Source organism: Phyllobates terribilis, unplaced genomic scaffold (genome assembly GCF_046119375.1).
Source record: "Phyllobates terribilis strain yellow unplaced genomic scaffold, ASM4611937v1 Scaffold_5__5_contigs__length_657084704, whole genome shotgun sequence".
In the NCBI taxonomy this organism is placed as follows: Eukaryota; Metazoa; Chordata; class Amphibia; order Anura; family Dendrobatidae; genus Phyllobates; species Phyllobates terribilis.
The window spans coordinates 39186607-39205703 of record NW_027362765.1 but is presented as its reverse complement, the minus strand read 5'-3'; the positions used below and the strand labels follow the sequence as shown (position 1 = coordinate 39205703).

General features: G+C 41.0%; 2 protein-coding genes across 2 annotated transcripts in view; both read left to right on the top strand.

Moving 5' to 3' along the window:
* Positions 1 to 19097, top strand: part of LOC141270661 (gastrula zinc finger protein XlCGF66.1-like) — a 268510-nt gene that overhangs the window by 26796 nt on the left and 222617 nt on the right. The gene's annotated exons all lie outside the window — the stretch shown is intronic.
* Positions 1 to 19097, top strand: part of LOC141270690 (uncharacterized) — a 174626-nt gene that overhangs the window by 66222 nt on the left and 89307 nt on the right. Inside the window, exons 9-11 of the mRNA XM_073680789.1 lie at positions 8356 to 8453; positions 8633 to 8717; positions 9482 to 9639. Of these exons, the coding sequence (XP_073536890.1) occupies positions 8356 to 8453; positions 8633 to 8717; positions 9482 to 9639 (341 nt within the window). The remainder of the gene's footprint in view (positions 1 to 8355; positions 8454 to 8632; positions 8718 to 9481; positions 9640 to 19097) is intronic.

Genomic DNA, 19097 nt, shown 5'->3' with positions numbered 1-19097 from the left:
AGCTTAAGGCACCACAAATTGTGCAATCAGCCACCACCACAAAACCACTCCAAAGAATGTAATGAGAAGCAAGAAAACTGAGTTTTATGGTACAAATCTAGAAAAAGTTTATTAATAGAAACATATGATTAAAATATGTGTATAGGACAAGCAGATAAATGTTCCAGCCATGAATCGACCATTATTTGTAATACATTATATACCAGCCAGTAGTTGTGCACATTGGTCCAGAGCAAATGATGCTAAGTAAAATTGGGATGTATTTAAGGTAGTCAGACACAAAGTACAATACCATATTTACCATTTTAGTGACAGGTGTGTGTCTGTGAATAAATATAGTATAGATGTATACCTTCGTGACTACATTTAATGTGCATAAAATTGCTTGATGCCAAAAAAAGAAGTCTTTATTATGAGCGACCAGTGTAACAAAATACCAACTTTTTGGCTTACGTCTTTGTCAAGGTTATCTATACAGAGAAAATAAGAAGATAAAATATGCAAATATCAATGGTCGTTCCCACTTATGCATAGAAAATATTACTATTACAAACAGAGAAGAAAGAAATTGCTCTTTATATAATGAAAATTTTCATCAATAAATTCAATTCACAGAGGCATTTGTTGAAAAATAATCCTGTGAGAATGAGAGCACATCACAAGTAATTGATCTGGGAACTAGCAGGATACTGGTGAGCGCAGGTAATGTTCCTATTTCCAAGTGAGACAAAATAGTACCCCAGATAGATGTGCAAAGAAAAACCAAGGATCTAGATGTATATAAAAAGGACCAAGTGTATCCTTTAATGAATAGCCATGCATCTTATAGGGAAAGGAAAAATGGATACAGGGGAAGAGATGCAGGAGGTGTCACAGTTAAAAGGACCGCTTACCTGGCACAGTGCTCGGTGCTCTTGAACTGTCAGCAGCTTGTGTAAAAGCGTGGAGTCTCACGCTGATGTGTGACAGAAATGCCTCCTTCCCTCTCTAAATGTGTGCTGCGGGGGTGGAAGCGGATGTCATGTCAGAGGAAGGAACTGATCTATGCTTTCCACCGCTGAGGAAAAAGTTGGATTGCACCTGCGCGAACTATGCCACCTGCATTCCACCATGTGTTTCAGTCTAAAACGGATAACACAGTTCCATTTAAAGGAGCAGGTGATGTGTGCTATTTGTAGAGATAGGTGCAAGATGTGACTGTGGAGAGAATGTTTTAAGTATGTATATCCACTATGTGGTAAATGTATAAATGGGAGAAAAGGGAAAGGGAACAAATATAAGTATATTTGAAGCCATAAGGGATAGGAGGTGGAGAAGAAAACAGAGAGACACCATATAAAATGGAAAATAAAAAATAAATACCTTATCGAGACCTATGGTACATGAAATAAAAGAAAAAGATGAAGAATCAATTAAATTCCAATAAAGAATGCATAACATCCTATATAGTGTAAAGTATACCCTAACCAAATAAAGCCAAGTATTAGGGGGGAGTCCTTACACCGTTCTTAATATATAATTTCATATTCCCGATTTAGACCATTAGGTTCCAGAGTATCCAATCGGAATATCCAAAATGCCTCCCTTTCTTTTAACTTAAGTATTCTATGCCCACTGCGTCTAGGAATCGGAATTGTTTCCAATATTTGGAAACAAAACTGTGAAACATTGTGTCCTGCCGCTGTAAAATGTGCCAGAATAGGAAGCATAATTCTTTGACACCTAATTGTAGACTTGTGTTGTGATATGCGATCTTGGATATGCTGGGTGGTCTTACCAACATATCCGAGACCACATGGACATTTAATCATACAGACGGTTAAAGAAGAATCACATGTATGAAAGCCATTAATTTTTAATTTTTCGCCAGTCCTAGGGTGAGTAAAAAAAATTCCCTTTGATGATGTTGGAACACTGTGGACAGGGTAAGCATGGAAAAATGCCCTTTTTTGGTACCGATAAAAAAGTTTGTTGATCCACTCGGTGAGCCACGTGACCGATGACCGTCTAATAGCGCTGCTTGAAGCGGCACATGCTCCCCCCGCACGGCAATTAAGTTCGTTCCTTGCATGCGTGGGAGCAACCAGGAAACCAGATGGATCAAAGCCATGCGCGGCAGACATAAAGATGCTGCGCGGCGCCAGGTGAACAACGGCAGCGAGGTGTGCATGCGCGCCACCAGGGACACCAATTACATAACGGGTGGGAGAAGAAACAGTCAATAAAATGTCAAACCATATATGCTGACAATATAACTGATTGATTGTTCAGGTACAAAGATATATATCAATCTTCATAGAAGCTCAAATATGATAAGAATTAGAGATTAAGCTATAGTAGTCTTTGCCGGAAAAGGGATAGATGGCTGGTTTCATGTCACCAATCCTGATAATCGTATTGGTCAAGAGGAGACATCATATAAATATGACAGACTGTGAAAAAATGTGACAAAAAAAAAAGAATATGAATAACAATACACAACTAATGAGCATAAACCCTTTTAAAACAATAAAATCAGTATGAGAAGGGCAAAGGAGACATAATTAAATGGATCGGAAAAGTGGGAAACCAACATTGCTTAATAAAAAGGAAGAGAAGCTGAGAGCCTCATTAAGACCATTGGGGGTCATTGTGTCTATTGTGACAATCCACTTCACTTCACGCTGGGCTAAAAGCTTTTTGATGTTACTGCCTTTGATAGCAGTTTGAATGACATCAATGCCACTAATCAAAAGCGTTTTGGGGTCACACTTGTGATGACTCCAAAGTTGCAAGGGATCAACCACTGTTTTGGATGCACTAATGTCCCGCACATGCATTCGGACCTTCACTCTGAGCTCCCTAAATGAGAGGCTCACATAGATTACTTGACAACTATATGTGGCATAGTAGATTATGTTCTTACTACCGCATGATATCCAATATTCAATCTTAAACTGTCTGTCCCCAATAGCAGAGTCAAACGTTTTTCAGCGCAGGACATTGGTGCAGGCAAAACGGTAGCCGCAAGGAAAACACCCCACAGTTGGTTTGGAAGATCCAAGAAAAGTGTTTTATACTGGGACATAATAACTTTTAACCAATAGGTCTTTTAAGTTCTTAGATCTCCTTGGGGTCATCAACGGCAGATTTCCTAGGATGGGCCCGAAGGAGGGCTCAGTTTTGAGTATGAGCCAATGTTTGGTAAGGATGGCTAACATGTTTACCCATTCGTGGTTATAAGTAGAGATAAACCTAATTTTATTATCATCAATATCGTTGTTTATATGTTTATGGTGATTAAGTAATTGGATCCGGGGGGTATCTTTTGCCCTATTATAGCCTTTTTATATGTTTCTCTAGCTATATCCCCTCTGTTCACACCTGGATTTTAGTTCTTGTGCCTGTTCCTCAAATGTCTGGCTGGAAGAGCAGATCCACCTCACTCTTAGGAACTGTCCAACTGGGACGGCCCTCATGGTGGCTGTATCTTGAGAAGAATTGGTGTGCATTAAAGTATTGACTGCTGTCGACTTCCTAAAAACATTAGTCTGAATGAACGAATGTGGGTCAACCTCCAGACTAATATCAAGGAAGTCGATTCTTTTGGTATCATATTTGTAAGTTAAACAAATATTCTGTGCTTTTGAAGTCAATTGATCCATGAATGTCCCGAGCTGCTGCGCTGTCCCACACCACAGAAATAAAACATCGTCAATATATCTGTGCCAGCACAGCACATGGTTAGCGGCCCCCATGTCAAAAAATAAGTGGGGAAAATAAGTATTTGATACATTGCCAATTTTGAAAGTTTTCCCACCTACAAAGTATGGAGAGGTCTGTAATTTTTATCGTAGGTACACTTCAACTGTGAGAGACAAAATCTTAAAAAAAAAACACAGAAATCACATTGTATGATGATAATAATCTTTTTATTTATCTAGCACCAACATATTCTGCAGCGCTTTACAATTCAGACAATTTACAGACATTATTGGCACTGTCCCCATCAAGGCTCACAATCTAAATTCCCTATCAGTATGTCTTTGGTGTGTGGGAGGAAACCGGAGAACCCGGAGGAAACCCACTCAAACACGGGGAGAACATACAAACTCCTTGCAGATGTTGTCTTTGGTGGGATTTCAACCCAGGACCCCAGCGCTGCAAGGCTGCAGTGCTAACCACTGAGTCACCGTGCTGCCCGTATGATGTTTACTTAATTAATTTACATTTTATTGCATGAAATAAGTATTTGATACAATTGAAAAACACAACTTAATATTTGGTACAAAAACCTTTTGTCACGGGTTTACCGTGACAGAGAGGAGCCAGAAGACCGCGCCGTCTGATTTCTCCTACTCTTGCATTTACTAGAAGCACTTCTCCATTGTATTAAATGGTGCAGGTTTCTTCTAGCAGTGCAGGGGTTAATCTGCTCAGTTGCAAGCTCCTGGAACAGAGCTGTTCACTTTTGGCCACTCCCCTCTTCTATAGATACTGGACTCTGGCAACCAGGGATTGCCAGAGCTAGCTTCATTGCTGCATGGTTCAGGAATTGGTGGAGAGTTGTTGCTTGAGAAAGCGTTTGGTGGAATTATCCAAGACTGTTGCGTGGTTTTAGTTGTGTGCAAATCCTCTTCTCCTACTTTGGTTTATCCCCCATCCTCCACTCCCCGGTGTTTTTCTCTGTAGTTTGTGCTTGTATATTTGTATGATTGATATTTTTCTTTATAACTGTTGGTATTTCCTTGTTAGTGGTTGGTGTATTGCCATACATTACTACACCCTTCTTCCCTGGGTGGTGGAAGGGAACAGACTGAGGGCGGATTCAGGAGCTCAACAAGGTACATGGCCCTGGCGTCTTCACCTTTTAGAAGTAATCCGGGGAACAGGGATAGCTAGGGCGCCCCCTAGCATTAGGGACAGGGAAGGAGCCCTTGTTCCCGGGACAACAGAGTTTTGACACCTTTGTTTGCAATTACAGAGGTCAGACGTTTCCGTAGTTATTGACCAAGTTTGCACACACTGCAGCAGGGATTTTGGCACAATCCTCCATACAGATCTTCTACAGATCTTTCAGGTTTCGAGACTGTCGCTGGGCAACATTGAGTTTCAGCTCCCTCCAAAGATTTTCTATCGGGTTCAGGTCTGGAGACTGGCTAAGCCACTCCAGGACCTTGAAATGCTTCTTACAGAGCCATTCCTTAGTTGTCCTGGCTGTGTGTTTCAGGGTCCTTGTCATGCCAGAAGACCCAGCCTCGACCCATCTTTAATACTCTTATTGAGGGAGAGAGGTTGCTGTCCAAAATCTTGCGATACATGACCCCATCCATCCTCTCTTCAATACGGTGCAGTCGTCCTCTCCCCTTCTGCAGAAAAACACCCTTAAAGTATGATGTTTCCCCCACCATGCTTCATGGTTGGGACAGTCTTCTTGGGGTTGTACTTCTTCCTCTAAACATGGCGGCAGAGTTGATACTAAAATGTTCTATTTTGGTCTCATCTGACCACATTACGTTCTCCCATGCCTCGTCTGGATCATCTAGATGGTCATTGGCGAACTTCATATGGACCAGGACATGTACTGGCGTGAGCTAGAGGACCTTGCATGTCCTGGAGGATTTTAATCCATGACGGCATAGTGTGTTACTAACAGTAATGTTTGCGACTGTGGTCTTTGTTCTCTTCAGGTCATTGACCAGGTCCTTCCCTGTAGCTCTGGGCTGATTCATGACCTTTTTCAGAATCATCCTTAACCCATGAGGCGAGATCTGCATGGAACCCCAGACTGAGAAAGATTGACAGTCATCTTGTGTTTCTTCCATTTTCTGATTGTGCCAACAGTTGTTGCCTTCTCACCAAGCTGCTTGCCTATTGTTGTGTAGCCCATCCCAGCCTTGTGCTGGTCTAGAATTTTGTCCCTGGGGTCCTTAGACAGCTCTTTGGTTTTGGCCATGGTGGAGAGGTTGGAGTGTGAGTGATTGAGTGTGTGGACAGGTATCCTTTAAGGGTAATGAGTTCACACAGATGCAGTTAATACTGGTAATGAGTACAGAGTAGGATGGCTTCTTAAAGAAAAAGTAACAGGTCTGTGAGGGACAGAATTCTTGCTGGTTGGTAGTTGATCAAATACTTATTTCATGCAATAAAATGCAATTTAATTATTTAAAATCATACAATGTGATTTTCTGTTTTTTTATTTTTAGATTCTGTCTTTCACAGTTGAAGTGTACCTACGATAAAAATACAGACCTCTCCATTCTCTGTAGGTGGGAAAACTTACAAAATTGGCAGTATCTCAAATACTTATTTTCCCCACTGTATGCATACCGTATTTTCTGCAGGGCCGAGGTTTCCTGTTAAACATTTGTTACATAGGAGCACCATGTGTCTCATGATTTTTCATAGTGTTTTACAAGCATTGTTGGTGCCAGTTTTATTTTTCATCCATTTTAACACCTGTTTTTTTTTCTGGTGTTATTGATTTAATATATGGAAGCCTGAGGGAAAAATTCCAGAATAAAATTATCATTTCCAGAGTAAAATAAAATGTAAAACGCTGTAAATGGAGACTTTGGTATCAAATAATTCCTGTCCGCTGTGTTCTTTCAAAGAATAGAGCCATAAAAAATGCCTCAAGCTTCTGTGTGTGAATCAGACATGAGATCTAGCACGATAGAAGATTACAGCCCGGGGAAGACGGGAAACATTCACACAGGCGGCTGGTGGTGATGTAGTCAGTAACGGACTCAGACCAGATATGTTTATAGAGCCATAGTAGAAAAAGAAGATGTCATCCTCATCATGAAGTAGACATTTCCCATATCACGTGTAATGAATATCTCCTGCAGTATTGCTAATATCGATTTCAGTGTCGGTAAATGAGACGAGAATTAGCTTTATGGAAGAGGAGCCTGTGAGAAACATATTCCATTGCAGACTCTGAGGAAGAAACTGCTTGTGGTGTATGGCCTAAAATATATAGATTTTATTAGATGTAAAGAAAAAACTGACTACTGTAAAATAATAAAAATAGTAATAGTCACATTAATGATACCCACAATGCTCCTGTGGCTTCACTTCCTGGGTCCCCCACCAATCTCTGTATTTTCTAGTTATTCCTGACGAACATGTAATGCCTACACCCAATCAGTGGCCAAAGCAATGACCATTGTAGCCAGAGATTGGGAGCATGAAGGAGACGTTTTATACAGCAATTCAGTTTATGTTCTAGTGTATACAATCCTTGAATCCAACATCTTCACGTTACATCCTATCATATCTTCCTCTTATTAACTCCAGTAATTGTTTTATTACATTTTTATTTATTTATTTTACTCACTTATATAGCGCCATTAATTCCACAGCGCTTTACAGACATTATCGGCACTGTCCTTATTGGGGCTCAAAATCTAAATTCCCTATCAGTATGTCTTTGGAGTGTGGGAGGAAACTGGAGAACCCAGAGGAAACCCATGCAAACAAGGGGAGAACATACAAACTCCTTGCAGATATTGTTCAGATTTGAACCCAGGACCCCAGCGCTGCACGGCTGCAGTGCTAACCACTGAGCCACCGTGCTGCCCAGGGATCTTTATGATGTTACATTGGCTCATCTTCTCTCCATTTAGGTCCCTACAACATTGGATCCTCCTAATGGAGATCTTCTATATAAGAGAAGTTTCCTGACTGACCCATCAAAGATGGATAGGAACAAGGACAAGATGGCAGAGAAGATATTACACCTCACCCTAGAGATCCTCTTCCGGCTTACTGGAGAGGTGAGAGATTCTGATGATGTCACATTACATCATTCTTATCTATGGGAATAACAGATGGACAGAACTGGAGAGGTGAGGACTCTGGAAATGTCTGTAGTGAGATTTATTCATGTGTCTCTCCATAACCAGGATTACACAGTAGTGAAGAAGACCTCTAGTGAGCGCTGTCAGGCCTCTGTGTCTCAGGGAGGGGGAAGACCCCTGAGCCCAATGACAGAGCCTCCATCTCGCCCTCTGAAAAATGAGGACATCAATGACCAGAAGATCCTAGAACTCACCTACAAGATGATTGAGCTGCTGACTGGAGAGGTGACGTTGCTGGGAATGCTGGGACATAATACAGTAATGCTATAAAGGGATCAGGGAGATGACTGTGTTATTGTATGTGTCAGGTTCCAATAAGGTGTGAGGATGTCACAATCTATTTCTCCATGGAGGAGTGGGAGTATTTAGAAGGACACAAAGATCTGTACAAGGACGTCGTGATGGAGGTTCCACAGTCCCTCATATCACCAGGTAACAGGACTAAATACACTTGTTCTATAATTATCTGTATATAAAGAATGAATTCAGTCCATGTATGTGTTTCCTACAGTTCTATCCAGTAAGAGGACAACACCAGAGAGATGTCCTTGTCCTCCTCTCCCACAGGATTGTGAACAAGAAAATCCCAATGTTCCTCAGGATAATCAGGTAGATGGAGAGAAGGTGTTATGAAATCTCCCCTATGATGTGTAGACGGCTGTGAAGGTCTTGTGCTCAGTCTTGTTTTATCCACCAGTATTATATGTTTTATACTTGTGTAATGAGAATGGATGAGATGGCAGGATTAGAGCTGATCATAGATGTGACTTCTATAATATTTGTTCCAGGGTGACGATCTGACTAATAGTACAGAGACATATGTGATTGGTGATGAGTGGTGTAAAGTGGAGATTCCTACATATGACTACCCAGGTGAGTAGTAACCACTAAATGCAGAGAAGTCACAGATTATTCTCAGTGACCGGCTGTGGTTGCTTTATTGGTGGTGTAGTCCGGTCATTTTACACTCAAGTGGTCACCATTCTGCCACTAAACCACTACATGCTCCTCCATCCAAAACATTCCCCATTACTTTGGGCATTGGAAGTCCTTCTGTTGGAGTGAGACCTGTTACAGCCCGGAGAATGCACCCTACTACCTGGAATTAGAAGATGCTGACCAGATCTCTAAACTGCAAAGCCAAATAACAGCGTAGGTAGAATGTGAAGAAAAATATAATCCTTGTAGTAGCCTTATTTTTATGACTAGAGCCAAATGTTAATTTTTTTTTTTTACATCTTTAATTTTTTTTTTAGATGTATATACACAAATATAAATAAAAGACCCATAAACGCTAGAAAGATAATACAATTATTTTATTTTTTTATTGCTTTTTTTCCATTGTCAAATGACAGAGGGTCTTGTTTTTTTGCAGTCAGAATGTAAATTTTTAATGGTATCATCTTGGCCTACATCACAGTTTTTATTGGCTTATTATTCCAATATTTGGGGTCCAAAATGAACAAAGAGGGTCGTACATCATGATCTACTGGTTGGTGCTTTGAGGTCTATTGTTAGTTCTTGAACTGTTTTTATCTTAGTAAATAATGTAATTTTTCTACATAACTTAGAAATGTTATACAAATATAATTTTTAAGGATATTTTATTCAGAAATAATAATCTTTATTCTTGACAGGTGACTGTACTAGGAGATCACAGGGACAAGTGACATCTGCAATTTTTACATCCGATGACTTTGATATCACACAAGATATAAGTGAAGTGAATGCCATTACTCCTGATAATCCATCATCCCTTCACAGCATATATCTATCATCTGATCCTTTTAAACAGGTCCAAACTTATGATTTATCACAGGCTATTAAGAAAAATAAAAGTGACAAAAGAGACATTAAAAATCAAACTGCTATTACAGCAAAAAAACCATTTTCAAGATCACAATATGGAAAAAGTTTTTCCTTCGAAACATCTTTTATTACACGTGAAAAACTTCACACAGAGGAGAAAAGTTTTTGTTGTTCAGAGTTTGGGAAATATTTTAGCCAGAAATCAGAGCTTATTAAACATGAGAGAGTTTACACAGGGGAAAAGCCATATTCATGTTCAGACTGTGAGAAATGTTTTGTAGATAAATTAAATCTCATTAAACACCAGAAATTTCACACAGGGGAGAAGCCACATTTATGTTCAGAATGTGGGAAATGTTATTCAGATAAGTCAAATCTTGTTATCCATCAGAGAACTCACACAGGGGAGAAGCCATTTTCATGTTCAGAATGTGGGAAACATTTTAATCAAAAATCACATCTTGTTAGTCACCAGAGAATTCACACAGGGGAGAAGCCTTTTTCATGTTCAGAATGTGGGAAATGTTGGGCACATAAATCAAGTCTTCTTGCACACCAGAGAACTCACACAGGGGAGAAGCCCTTTTCATGTGCAATATGTGGAAAATGTTACACTGATAAATCTGATCTTGTTGTACACCAGAGAACTCACACATGGGAGAAACCATATTCATGTTCAGAATGTGGGAAATGTTTTGTACATAAATCTAGTGTTGCTAGACACCAGAAAATTCACACAGGGGAGAAGCTTTGTTAATGTTCATAATGTGGGAATTGTTTTACCCACAAATGATATCTTGTATGTCAAATGTCTCACACAGGGGAACGCCATTATCATGCGTAGATAGAAGGTGAGAAATGTTTTACTTAAATGGAATCTACCACTAGGTGTTTGTCATGTAATCTGAAAAAAACAGTATGTAGAGACAAGAGTCCTGGATTCCTGCAATGTTTCACTTACTATTCTGCTGGGCCGCAGTTTTGATAAAATCATTGTTTTCTCTACTGCAGATTGAGTAGTGTTCTGAAATCTGAGCTCTGTATAACCCTACCCACACCACTAACTAGCAGTTTTCTGGGTACATTGTACATTTATAGAAAGCTAATAATCAGTGGTGGGGGTGTAGTTACACAAAGCAAGAGGACTGTATGCCACAAGACACCTAGTCCTCTAGTGATAATCTGATGGTAAAATAGTGATTTTATTGAATGTACAGCAAGTAGCCTAGAAAGCAATGCATCGCTGGAATCAAGGTCTCTATCCCTACATCATGCTGCCTTTAGATTTCCTATCAAAATCATATTTGATTGACCACCAAGAAAACTCACACAGGGATGAACCAAGAGTATTTCAAGTCCCCTCCCAAAAATACATCCCTTTCTCCCTCTTTAAGGCCTGAGATTACAATTTAAGCCTTAACCAATAGCCTTTTCGATACTGAATATGACTTCCAACTCATCCATCATCTTTATCCTTCCATTCTCCAGCAACTGTGATATTTTATATTTTCCTTTTTGCAATCCCAAATTTTTATTATCTCAAATATATGTTCTAAAAGCTGCATTTCCCCCATATTGGAGTAAAATCTAGTATTCCTTTATATACACTGCCCTTCACATTCCACCAAATCATATTAAAGTTTCAGTGTTGGATTTTCAGAAATGGGTTTTATCCCAAGTCTTTCTGTTTCTAAAATTTCAAGCACAATATAAGATGACACACCTCCAGTAGTGTCAATAATAAAATGGGGAGAAAAAAAATTCCCTGCACCTGCAATCCCCTATTGTGCTGCTATAGGGATCACAGAGACAACTAATAAAATCATCCAATTAGACACTACATATGGACCAATGCAGAGGATAGCACAATGGTTAAAGTACCTGTGTAGTTTGCTTTGTCCTCCTATATTGTGCTGGGTCCTGGAATCCCCATATAATGCCTGGTGGTGAAAAAGTCTGTAATGGGAGCGTCCTCCCAGAGATGCCCCTTGCCGTGAATCTTCAGCTGGCGCTCGACCTGCGGTTTTCCCCGGCCGGAAGCTACGCCGCTAGCTGAGGCCGCACATGGGGGGAGTAGTAGTTAGGGTGACGTCACTGCTCAGAGCGCCACAAAATCCAACGCGTATCGAATGAATCACTGTCCTTCTTCAGGGTGTTTATTATGGCATTATCTGCATTACTCCTGACATATGTTTACCCTGGTGTTCTAGATTCTTTCAGACACTTATTTTTGACGTCTGCGAGCACGGTAGTATATACTTCATTCACTATATTTATTCCCACAGGCAGATGATCACACGAAACCTGCTCTACTACCAGCAGCTGCATTTCTTCTAGCAATTGTATAGCACGAGTGGGTGGTGATTTTTAATTATTTGATAAGATGACACACGCTTAGAGCCAGGCATGGAGTATCCAGCCACGGAGCCCAGATTCTCTCATTTTTGGCTCCAGAGTTTCTTTTAGAATAAATCCCTTTCTCATACAGTCCTGTAATAATGACTTTGTTAATCATGTTTTGGAGGAGGGTTCATCTGAATCCATCTAAATGTCATCAATTTATATGCAAGAAACAATAAATGTCCTACCGCAATTTTACTGTGTGTGTCCACTGTCAGTTCTTCCTCTACATACCCTAAAGAAAAACTTTGGTGTCTCCGACCAAACCTGCTGATTATGATTATATCATTGTAATAACTTTTCTCCAAAAGGTATGCATAATTCCAAAGCATGTGTATAAGATCTGCAGGTTCCACTAAGCACTTCAGACCTTTGGCCTCTGTACGTTGTGACAAAGTCACTGCCAAAGTACTGGAGGGGAGGTATGTAGCACTATGTTAGCTCCAGTGATTAAACACAGGAAAAATGTTAAAGCACACGAAGTGATGAGGGGTTAATCAGCCATGTTTAGTGCTAGGGTGATTAAACACTTGTAGAGAGGGAGGTGGTCAGAGGATAAATTCTAAGCCTTTTACAGCATTTGGTGTGGGGTGGGTCTGGAGGTGAAAGCTCTGGAGCTGTTTTGTCATGTGAAGGAAAGATAAACCTTGGGTTGTTTGTTTCGGAAGCGGGCAGTTATCCAGAGCAACAAGGACTGTGCCATACGTTATGTTTTTCCTGTTAGGCCGGGAGGGCCGTGTTTGTTTAGCTAATGTTGTCGTGGTTTATGCCGTGCTCTTAATAAACTACAGAAGATTTAAAGAGAAAGTGTTCCTGTGTCCACCTCTATGTGCAACCGAGTTAGCCGATCTACCACTACGTATTCTGACCTTGTGGAGAAACAGAGGGGTCATACATGCCCTATGGATAATATACAATTGTGACAGTCTGCAACTTAGAATTATAGATCTGACTTTTTCAAGTATGCTTGTCCATTGGCCGTCAGTAATGGGCCCAATGCCCATTTCCTTTTTGGACTTTCTAAGAAGGGGATAATTTTCCAAATATTTAGCAGCATTTTATAAAGTTTAGAAATCACATGAGACGTTCTCCCTGAATTAGATTTTGTACACAGCATCATGTCTGACTGCATTTAAAGTTTCTTAATCCTGTTTTGCGCATCAGAGATGTCAGACCTGAATACGCATCGTATTTTTCAGACTACAATGCACTTTTTTCCTTCAAAATTTCAGAGGAAAATGGGGGGTACGTCTTCTAGTCCAGATGTACAGTCCGTCTGTGGATGGTGGGGGTTGTGGAGGGAGCTGCAGCAGCGGAGAAATGGGTCACAGGCAGGAGCCGCCTGCTGCAGTTGACACTGTGCCCGCTGTTAAAGAAAATTAATATTCACTGCTCCCCATGGGCGTGGGGAGTAGTGAATATTCATTTTCTTTAATAGCACGCACAGTGTCAGCCGCCGGCTCCTGCAGCAGCTCGACGATCATGTGTGCCTGCTATTAAAGAGAATGAATATTCACTGCTCCCCAAGCCTATGGGAGTAGAGAGCAGTGAATATTCATTCTCTTTAACAGCAGGCACACGTGATTTCCGAGCCACTGCACGAGCCAGCGGCTGACACTGTGCACGTTAATATGGAAAATGAATATTCACTGCTCCCCACTCCCAAGGTGAGTAGAATCCCTTATTTTTTTATGTGTGCAGTGTGATGGGGATGGGGTGCCATTCATACCAGGATGGGGAAGGGGGTGCCATTCATACCAGGATGGGGGTTCCATGCATACCAGGATGGGGGTGGGTGTGCCAAGCATACCAGGATGGGGATGGGGTGACATGCATACCAGGATGGGGGGCCATGTATACCAGGATGGGGGCCACGTATAACAGGAAGAGGGGGCCATATATACCAGGATGGGGACATATATATACCAGAATGGGAGATATTAGTACAAAATTGGGGGTCATTACCCCTATAACAATGTCAGCAGCATTCCCCCTCCCCCATAACAGTGCATCATGACCACATTTTTTTTCTATTTTCTTCCTCTAAAACCTAGGTGCGTCTTATAGTCAGAAAACAACGGTAAATAATATCATCTATGAGGAGGTTCTATTCCTCCTGTAATTGCTGAGATGAACAGAAAGCATCATTGGACAATAGACGTCTGAGTCTTGTAATACCTGATAAAATTCAGTTTTCAAATCTATCTATATGTAGGAGTTTAGGTGGGGTCCTGTTGTTCCACACAAGTGTATACAAAGTGAGGCCTTCTTTACAGATTTATCGATCAGCCCAACAGTAAGTGGTCTGGACCTCACTTTATTAAATGTTCCATTTTCCAAAGTAGATAATAAATCCATATACTTGATATTGAAAGATACTGTATAACCACTAGCACCTATTCCTAGTCCCTCTTGCTAACACTTTAAATGCTGGCTTTGTGCTGCAAGGTAAAAAGGCACAAGTTTGGGAGGGACTTTTCTGCGACATCCTCTGTTCCAAATTAGATCTTTGAAATACACATTTATATGATGACACTGCCCTCCGCTTTTTGATTGCTGATGGATAGCAAAGGTGATATAGCAGTGCCCAGTAAGATATACAAATTGAATGTTAAGTAGCTCATTGCACTGTATATTCCACTCATCCTGTGGCCATCTTCTCTGTGGTTAATGGTTCCCCAAGCTTTGATGTACTATTTAGGGGAAGACATCTTCTGCATTCTGAAACAGGTGCACAGGATTTCCGTGAGCTAACCGAAACTTGGAGGGATATAACATGGCGTATTTGATATTCAGGTCTCGAAATTTCCTCTTAGCTGCTGTGAATTTCACTCTGTCTTTCTAAATAACCGCTGAGAAACTTGGGTGTACTGGGATGTTGGCATTTTTTAGCGAAAGGTGGCCCAGTTGTCTAATCAGCTTGAGCACTGTATCTCTGAAATTGAGCTCTTCAGCTTTGAACGTGTGGGGCACGTCCCTCCAGAGGATTTTGTTTTGTCAAGATTCTATGGGTTTGTTCTATAGTAGAGGTTGGAGAGAACTTGTCTCGGCCAAATACAATATAATCCATAAGCCAATTTTTGAGAAAGGCTTTAGGATTCTTCCCTTCTGCTCTCTCAGTAACGCCAACAAATTGCAAGTTATAGCATCACTGGTGACTTGACTTTTGGATATGGGACAGACCCCCACTCCATCTTTAAACAACCATAACTACAGTAAACTTGGATACTGGAATAAATTAACAAAACCCATTATTTTGGTTGTCAAAATGGCCACAGCTTTTATTTAAATCACAGGATTAAAACAATCACATTAGGAGTCAGGTGAAGTGGTAGTAGATTGGGATTCACCAGTATTGTAATATCCCCAGCTGTCTGACATACACCACCAGGATAGACAGCCATAAAGGGGCGGTACACACTGGCTTGCCATTCAAGCGGAGCCAGTAAACTTTCAGGGCACCAGTGACCCTATTATCCTCACTCCTGTGCTTAACCACTGTGCCCGCCCATGATTGACGTTAAATTTACAACATCCTTGAGTCTGGCCACCAAAGCCGAGCCTCTTCAAAACCATGAGGTTTTACATCCTCTATTAGGTAAAATGAGTCCACCTTAACTTGTCTGCAACTTCCACCTGACTCCTAAAACCGGCACCAAAGAGGCCATTTGACACTTTAAATGGACTCGACCGCCATCAACCATGCCTAATAAAGCCATCAGCCAGTTCTACATACTCTGGAAAGTCTGTGCATAAAAGTAACAAAATTCCAGAGCAACGATAGATTAATTTACACAATGCAACTCTACCAAATTGTGATAGTACGGTAACTAAAGTGAAATAACAGTCGCTAAACATCCTGTAATGGAGGTCCCATAATGGGGAATGTGGAAAGTAAACCATAATAAAGGAGGTAGCTACAGTGTGAATACCTGTATAATAACTTCTGCCGTGCCTCAAAACTATTATACTGCAGCCAGTTCTAATAATTCAACAATTCACAGTTTTGGTGTAAAAATAAATGAGAAGCTGTCTGCTCCTCTGGTTACAGAAAGGCTCTGTAATTACCCACTGCACATAAATAGTAAGAAATATAACATGTAGGTCTAGTATTAGCTGCATGCAGCCATAGGTGTATGTGCAGAAGACTGCAAGGTCTGTACCCCAGTCAGTCACACTACCTACACACTATACCTGTTAGACAGGGCTGAAACCTGGGCCCATGATGTGTCCTCCATAGTTATTAGTGCCCACTCACAGCCCTGCCATGTGCTGAGTTATTCCCCAAATATGTCATTATTTTATATGAGAAAATATATATGATAAGGCTCCAGGTAATCCACTCAGACCGGTGCTGTCCACCATCTTAGGTAAAGTAAAAATAGGAAAAGGTGGGTCTACACTGCTCCTGCAAACACATGAGGGGGGAATATAAAGAAGCAGGATGGATATATCAGGCAGAGCAGCATGTAAGATGACTAAAGGCTGCCATATCTAAAGAGATAAAGCACTGAGCTGGAAGTCATGTATAGATTATATATTTATATATATAGAATAATAGACCTGTACCACAGGATCTGTATACACAGAATGATCCATATATAGCAGAGATGGAGGTCACATACACATGCCACATACAGGTGCATCTCACTAAATTAGAATATCATCAAAAAGTTAATTTATTTCAGTTCTTCAATACAAAAAGTGAAACTCATATATTATATAGAGTCATTACAAACAGAGTGATCTATTTCAAGTGTTTATTTCTGTTAATGTTGAGGATTATGGCTTACAGCCAATGAAAACACAACAGTCATTATCTCAGTAAATTAAAATAATTAACAAAAAACACCTGCAAAGGCTTCCTAAGCATTTAAAAAGGTCCATTAGTCTGTTTCAGTAGGCTCCACAATCATGGGGAAGACTGCTGACTTGACAGATGTCCAGATGGCAGTCATTGACACACTCCACAAGGTCCCAGAGTTCCAACTTTCATTTGGAAATCAAGGTCCCAGAGTCTGGAGGAAGAGTGGAGAGGCCACAATCTGAGCTGCTTGCGGTCTAGTGTGAAGTTTCCACAATCAGTGATGGTTTGGGGAGCCATGTCATCTGCTGGTGTAGGTCCACTGTGTTTTATCAAGACCAAAGTCAGCGCAGCCTTCTACTAGAAAATTTTAAGAGCACTTCATGCTTCCCTCTGCTGACAAACTTTTTGGAGATGGAAATTTCTTTCTCCAGCGGGACTTGGCACCTGTCCACACTGCCAAAAGTACCAATACCTGGTTTACAAACAACATTATCACTGTGCTTGATTGGCCAGCAAACTCGCCTGACCTTAACCCCATAGAGAATTTATGGGGTATTGTCAAGAGGAAGATGAGACACCAGACCCAACAATGCAGACGAGCTGAAGGCTGCTATCAAAGCAACCTGGGCTTCCATAACACCTCAGCAGTGCCACAGGCTGATCGCCTCCATGCCACGCCACATTGTTGCAGTAATTGATGCAAAAGGAGCCCCGACCAAGTATTGAGTGCATTTACTGAATATACTGTACATTTCAGAAGGCCAACATTTCGGATTTTAAAAACATTTTTCAAGTTGTTGTTATAAAGTATTCTAATTTACTGAGATAATGACTTTTGTGTTTTCATTGGCTGTACTCCATAACCATCAACATTAACAGAAATAAACACTTGAGCTAGATCACTCTGTTTGTAATGACTCTATATAATATATGAGTTTCACTTTTTGTATTGAAGAACTGAAATAAATTAACTTGTTGATGATATTCTAAATTTACTGAGATGCACCTGTATATAGTGAGGAATGATGACCTGGATATACTGGATCTGTATACATGATACGTATACAGCACAGGGATGAATCTTTATCCTGATCACACATATAGTGAGAGTACCCTGGATATACAGGATCTGTACACACAGCATGATCAGTATGTATTGCATAGAAGAGGTCACATACAGGTAACCAGACTCCATACATGGGAAGAGGGGGGTTAATCAGCCCACAGCAAGGTCATGACATTGGTATCGTCAATTCGAGGCGGGTTAGCCTCAGCCTCCATCTTAACTGTAAGCCCCAAAAAACGACAGACAACATGGCTTGGATGTAATAGGCCACAGTGGACTTTTATTACCGCAATAATAAAACCGTGTGTTTTATATATATATATATATATATATTTATATATGACGGGTTAAGGTCCTTGAAACTAAGAAGGGTCTGGTGATCCCAATGACACAACTCCACTCACTCCCAGCCACTCACCTCAAACTCGGGAGCACCACAAACCCCTCGAAATGGGGGGTTCAAAAACGGTTTGACACCGCCACACCCAGGACTCGAAATTCCTTTTGCCGTGAGCAAACCACCAGACCCAAATACCACACATAGCCGGGGGATCCATGTCCTGTGGACACTCCCATACCAATTTATAACCAACTTCAAGGACCCTAAGCACGCCACCACGAGAGTACTTGACCACTTTAAGTACTCGAGACCTCCCCTTCCTCTCTTAAAAATCGCCTGCTCGATGCCCCTCCGTAAGGCTGATGATCATACGTCAATTCTGCCACTGTTCAAATGAACTCCGTCACTCAACCAGAAATCCTCCAAGCCAAAATGCCGGATTGACACTCCCCCATTTTCAGAAAAAAAAATTGATACCGCCCTGTTGACTTTCCTGTGTGCTCTATTCAGACTCTCTATCGACCTGGCATTTCGCCAACTGTTGCGGGGAACAATCTCTGACCAGACTTTTACCATCACTGGAAAAGATGCCCAAAGCCGTGAAAAATCATGCCTGACATCTCTAATTAATTCCCTACATGGCCAAACTCCTAAGTCATTACCCCCCACGTGTAACAGCAGTATCTCCGTGGGGCGAGCCAAACAAACAAATTTGTTTACCTCCCGCAATACCTTGTTCCACCCCATACCCCTAAAACCCAGCCAGCGTATAGCGGCTTCGTCCCTTGAGATGCCGAGTTGCCTTCCATCACGTCGCACGTCTGCCCGCAA